General features: G+C 41.3%; 1 protein-coding gene across 1 annotated transcript in view; it reads right to left on the bottom strand.

Moving 5' to 3' along the window:
- Window positions 1–766: 766 nt before the first annotated feature.
- The window catches only part of LOC104948364 (interleukin-11 receptor subunit alpha-like), a 46,631-nt gene continuing 41,397 nt past the window's right edge, over window positions 767–6,000 (bottom strand). Inside the window, exons 4-8 of the mRNA XM_010774557.1 lie at window positions 5,488–5,654; window positions 4,721–4,838; window positions 3,925–4,085; window positions 1,498–1,661; window positions 767–955 (exon numbers count right to left, since the gene is read on the bottom strand). Coding sequence (XP_010772859.1) covers window positions 782–955; window positions 1,498–1,661; window positions 3,925–4,085; window positions 4,721–4,838; window positions 5,488–5,654 — 784 coding nt within the window. The 3' untranslated portion in view covers window positions 767–781. The remainder of the gene's footprint in view (window positions 956–1,497; window positions 1,662–3,924; window positions 4,086–4,720; window positions 4,839–5,487; window positions 5,655–6,000) is intronic.

The raw sequence follows: 6,000 nt of genomic DNA, 5'->3' as shown, positions 1-6,000 counted from the left end.
CACACACACAACACACACACACACCACAACACACACACAACAACACAACACACCACACGATCTATACACACACCACTACACACACACACTTACTACACCGGAACACCACACACAGCCGACACAGCAACACACAACGACACGCGCAGACACACACACATTCACAGCACCCTAACACTGGACTACACACACACACACCACTACACACACACAACACACACACACACGAGCACAACACACGACACGAGACACGACACGACAGCGATCAAAAGGTGAGGCGCGGAGGAAGAGATGTCTCCATCGAGGGCGGTCTGCTGTGTAAAGGTCTACTAAAATATGTGAAACGGTGAGGTCTTAGTGAAGAGAGTTTGAGGGCATTTTAGAAATTAGTGATTGCATTTATGATCAATGGCATGTATCAGTAAGATTTTACTAGTGTAAGAATAGAAGGGATAATAGTTAAAACGCTACCAATTAAGCTAGATTATGGAAAGTGTACATAATACAAAATAAACGTCTTGTTTGTTTATGGCAAAGAAAAAAAAAAAAAAGGGCGTTACATCGGAATTCGCAAACGTGTGACTTTGTACGTTTAGCGTAGGGATTTTGGCACACACACAAACACACACACACACACACACACACACACACACACACACACACACACACACACACACACACACACACACACACACACACACACACACACAATGAATATGCGTATAGTAAAAAGTCGTAGGAAGTAAGATGCCTAAGTGATGTTGTGTAAGGACGTAAAGAGTCCTCAGTGAAGCATGTTGAGATCGTTCGTACCTCCCCACGGCCTGCAGAGAGAAACAGCCGTCCATTCACTCCACAGGCTCTCATTGTCCAGCTCGTCCCGCGCACGGATCTGGACTTCATGGAGGTGACCGGCCACGACGTCCAATATCACCACTGGACTCTGCACGGAGAGAACCTAAAAGATTGAGAAAGAGACAGGACAGGGAATAGTTCTGGGCATTATTATGGGTTCTGAATGAATTGGACGAACACTCACTACATACATTCCAGGGGAATGTAAGGGGGGCCTATTATCGACATGTTCAGGCTCATATTTTATATTGTGTGCCTCTACTGTGACATGTTTACATACTTTAAGCATTTAAGCATATTTTCGCCCTCTGTCTGAAACCAGAGCCCAGTCTGCTGTGATTGGTTAGCTGAGTGTTATATAGTTATATCACCATGTAACAGAACACAACAAAGGGGTGGGAGAGAAACTACTTCTGGCTGGAATGTTTTCCTTTGCAGACCATTTACATGCACTACAACCTATATAACACACAACAGGGCTTTGGGTTTGGACCAATCACAGTGAAGAAAATAAAGATAGTTTCAATTGCTAGTATAATGTGATAAACTACAATTTCATTCCCTTTAATAAAGTATACAATGTACATTTTTGACAGGATGCAAAAGTCATATCAGGATGAACAATACAAACGAGTGCTTACTGACATTTGACCAGTGTAAGGAGCCCTCTGGCCTGTATCTGATATGAAACAGGAGGGGGTAACCAAGGCTCTGCGGCCAGGAGGAGGGAAGCTCCCACGAGATGTTCAACCTCTTTGGAAAGCCTTCTAACTCGTTCACCAACACCGACTGTGGAGGGTTTGGTTTCACTGCAAGGGAAGACAGAAGGTAGGGTGCAGCCGATGGTTGGTTAAAAGGAAGCTAAACAACATACAGGGTTCCTACACTTTTTCACCAATGATTTTCAATGACTTCTCCATGACTTCTCCATGACCTTTACCTCATTTTTCATGACCTAAAAAATTACTCTTTCTCAGCAGTACCACTGAAACATTTTTATTTTAACATGGTAAGCTGGAAAATAAGGTCTGCATATGAAACATGTTGTGCCTATCTAAAACAAATCCAATAGGTGGCTTACTAGCTCCTACAGACTAAAGCCACTGGAGACTAAAATATAAATTATATTTTATGCAACTTTGGTTACATTTCCATGCCTTTTCCAAAATGTAGGGGAAAATATTGTTTTCCATAACTTTTCCAGGGCCTGGAATTTGCATTTTGAATTTCCATGACTTTTCCAGGTTTTTAATGACCGTAGGAACCCTGAACATATCAAGTCAATGAGTCACATGACAGAATGGAACGAAAGTATGAATTAAGTATGAATGATGTATCGTTGCATCTTTGGGAAATGCATAGAGAATCAACCTGAAAATGCACTATGACCTTGTCACCTAGTTTATCATAGAAACGATCCATTCATTCTCTGAATCTTGTCCCACGCGCTCACGTCTCTTGATGTTATAAAGTGCACTCTGACATAAAGTCTGAAGAGGTTGTGAAAATCCTTGGGCATTATTCAATTGGCACACCAGCCGCTATAAAGCCTCAAGGATGCTGTGAATGCCTCTAGAGCAACAAGAACGCGTCACGCACGCAAAACAAGATCATTGAGGTCGTTATATGAGGAACAAAAGGGAAAGGTCACACAACCCATTAGAAAAAGATGTGCAGCAGTAAAGTTGTGTGTGTATGTCTGTGAGTGTTGTATGAATATATATTTCCTAATTGTCATAGTTTGCTTCATCCTTTTTTTAACTATATTTTGAAGGTTCCATTTTGTTGTGTTTTCATGTCTGGCCACCTCTGCCTGACTTTGACAGATGTTTTAAAGAAATACAATTGTTCTAACAAGCATTGCACCTGCTGGAAGTATTTCATGTCTTCACAGCAGCAGCATTGTGCTCAGGGAACCTGAAAAGACTTTGATAAAAGTGATAATGAGGTAAAAAAAGAGCTGCCTGGACCGCAGTGAAGCCAACGCTATTAAACGTCACTAACTACGTAACTGTTGGGTTTCAGCTATTAAGCAAAAAAGATACACGAGAACAACAGAAAATATTCCATGATGGCTCATAGCGTTAGATCCTTAGATTTGTATAGTTTTATGTTGCCCATTGGTTATGAAAGTCAATCGACTCGCATGCCTGAGCTCGATTTTTGTACTGAAGCTACAACGCCAGTGTGTGGCCGTTTCTCAATGCCGAGTACACCTGCTGCAGAGCCACTATTTCAAGTATACTACGTCATCGAGTGGCGCAGAAGGACTGTTTAAATGCATGTTAAATGCCCAGCATTCGGCGCCACTCGATGACGTAGTATACTTGAAATAGTGGCTCTGCAGCAGCTGTACTCGACATTGAGAAACGGCCCTCTATACCCCGCGTTCTTTTTAAACTAAATTCACCAGTAGGTGTAAAATGGGACAACTAAAGACGATTGCAGATGCACATTGAATATCCAGGGACTGGCATTACAGACAGGACTGCTGAACAATTTGGCCGCAGTTTATAACATTGATCATGAAGGTTACCTAAAGGTCCCCTATTAGACTGTTTTCCATCAATATATAATAGGTCTCAGATATATACAAAACATGTCTCTCATCCCATAATCCCCTCTGTTTCAGCCCTGTTTCAAAAATGCTGATTCTCTGTCTGTTACTTTAGATGAAAATAAGGAGCCCCTCCCCACGCCCCTCTGAGAGATATTTGGTTACAAAGACCACAATGGTGCTCTAGGAGGAGATTGAGGTGATAAGGTGGGGGGGGTTACCTTGGTTGGTGATTGGCTAATGGTTACACAAGCCAACAAATCGTTATGACATCATAAAGTGGCCCAAATCTGATCAGCTCATTTTCAGACAGGTTTTGATAGAAATGGATCAGGACAAAAAGAGAGAGAATCTTTTTTCCTGAAACTTTCAGATCTCTTTCCACAGAGGGGACACATGTTTATGTATTAAAGACATGAAGAAGTGGATTTTGCACAATAGGTGACCTTTAAGTGCTTCAGAGATATACAATCGTCATACACATTTCTCATTCAAACGGTGTGTTCAACCCTTACATAGCTTATGTAAACGCATCCGGGCATATGTTGTCTCGGACCCGAGGGCGTTGGTCTCCTGGACGCTCAGGGTTTGTCTGTCGCTCCAGTAGGCAGGATGAACTATATCACAGTGCTTCTGAGAGACGTCCACAATGCATGTCCTCGACTCCTGACCCGTCCTTTAAAACAAAACAGAAACGTTTAAGTGTTGCGCTCTCTTTTTGAAGGACAATTTAAACGTATATAAAAAAAGACCATATCAATCATATATAAATGACTCAAACCTGTGTTACCTTGAATTTAAGAAAAGCTGATGTGTTTGGAAAGTTAGGTTGGGAAATGAAAAGGCTTGAGTTGTGTGTGGGTTTAAAAATGGACGTTTTAAATGATTGTGTTCTTTGTTAAACATGGCTGCAATTTACCTAAATTCATCAACAATAATACCCATTTTTGAACTCCTGAAGACCAGTTTTCTTCAAGAGTTCTTCACAGGGTGAGTAGTTGATGTACCCTTATTTTTTTGGGTGATTTATTTCATTAAGTGTATTCTGGAAACTGCAAAGAAAAAAAATGTATAACTAAGATGTCGCCACAGCTGAATGCTAAATGCAATGCTACTTCAGTTTCTTCAGTCGCAACGTAAAAAAAAGAGATGTAATGTGTTGTGGTTAACATTTTCCACTGAGTGCCACGGCTCGCAGTAAATGCGCTTCATTCAAAATTCAACTCTGTGGCACACGCACTATATTTAGTTAGTTCCTAGTCCATTCTGAGAGTGACCTTGGGCGTTGCTGTGTGACTTGCAGTAACTCACACTTTATAGATGGCGTTGTACTGGGCTGGCAGGAAGGTCTTCACTGATTCCACCCAGGAGCAGCGAACATGCGTGTGATTGGGCACTTGACAGGAAATGTTTAGCGAACCGGGGCGGTCTGGGAAACAGGAATCAAACAGAGTTCATTATCAGGACAGAAAGAGAGTTTTCTGGTGTAATAATTGAAGTATGTCTTGTCTTTAGGTGTAAATCAAAGTGCTCTATGCTCTGGTGTCCCTATCATGAACCAAAATATCTGAGCAGAGGCTTGGACAGCACCATGGAAAACTCTCCGTCCCTCCAAAGGAAGGCCACTTAGGGAAACGCTTCCTGTTTGAGACAGTTACAGGAAGTGGAAGGCTTTGTCTATTTGACGGCTGATAAGACCCGTTTCCTCTGAGGAGCAGTAGCGCTGTTCTGATCATCCCCGTTGAAATAGGATCTAGTAGTAGTAGTAGTAGACGGAAGGCCATCATTTATAAAATGTTTAGAAAAGAAAATATATATATTTTTTTTTTTTAAAAAGGGGGGAATATAGAGATGAAAGACAAACCTAGAGGTTGAGGTGAACTTACAAGAGCTGAAAATGAGGAGAAACAGAGAATTTTTTTCTGCTTTTAGGCTAAAATATTCAAAGTGAACTTTCTTTTTTCCAAAGCTAAGGTTCCATAGTGGGAGACTAAAAGCATAGCAGAGCTGTTAAAAAAGTAATAACTCCTAAATTAGGCGTGGAGAGTCAGGACAAGTCCCAACACAACAACACTTACGGCCCAGCCTGAGTTTGACAGAGTGGAGGAGGAGCCCGCCGTTGTCATAGCAGCTGTAGTTGCCTTGCGCTGATAGGTCGACGTGCAGCAGGACTAAAGTTCCGTCAGATGTGACTTTGTGCCACGGCAACACGGCGCTGTTGTTGTGATGCCAAACCACAGGTGTCCTGGTAGGGAACATAATACACTTATTTCTAACTAGTTTGTATGCTTGTGAGGACTCAGTAACCTGTAAGCCTTGTCATATAAAACACATAAGTCCTTCCTGCGTATCACAAAACTTTTTTTAAACGAAACAGCTAATATTGTATGTATCATAACCAATAACAGACTAAAAGTACAGCCGTTAGTACATTAGTCAATCTAATCAGTAATGAACAAAAATAAAAGACCTATTGCACATTATACCTACCTGTTTTGACTGGCAAATAAAACAAAAATAAATACTCACTTATGTTTGTAGCACTTATAAAGGTCTGGCTAATTCGAAATAAATACAAATCTATTAACAGC

The sequence above is a fragment of the Notothenia coriiceps genome, unplaced genomic scaffold (genome assembly GCF_000735185.1).
Source record: "Notothenia coriiceps isolate Sejong01 unplaced genomic scaffold, NC01 NC01_scaffold00014285, whole genome shotgun sequence".
Taxonomy (NCBI): domain Eukaryota; kingdom Metazoa; phylum Chordata; class Actinopteri; order Perciformes; family Nototheniidae; genus Notothenia; species Notothenia coriiceps.
This window is presented reverse-complemented; position numbering and strand designations above follow the sequence as displayed.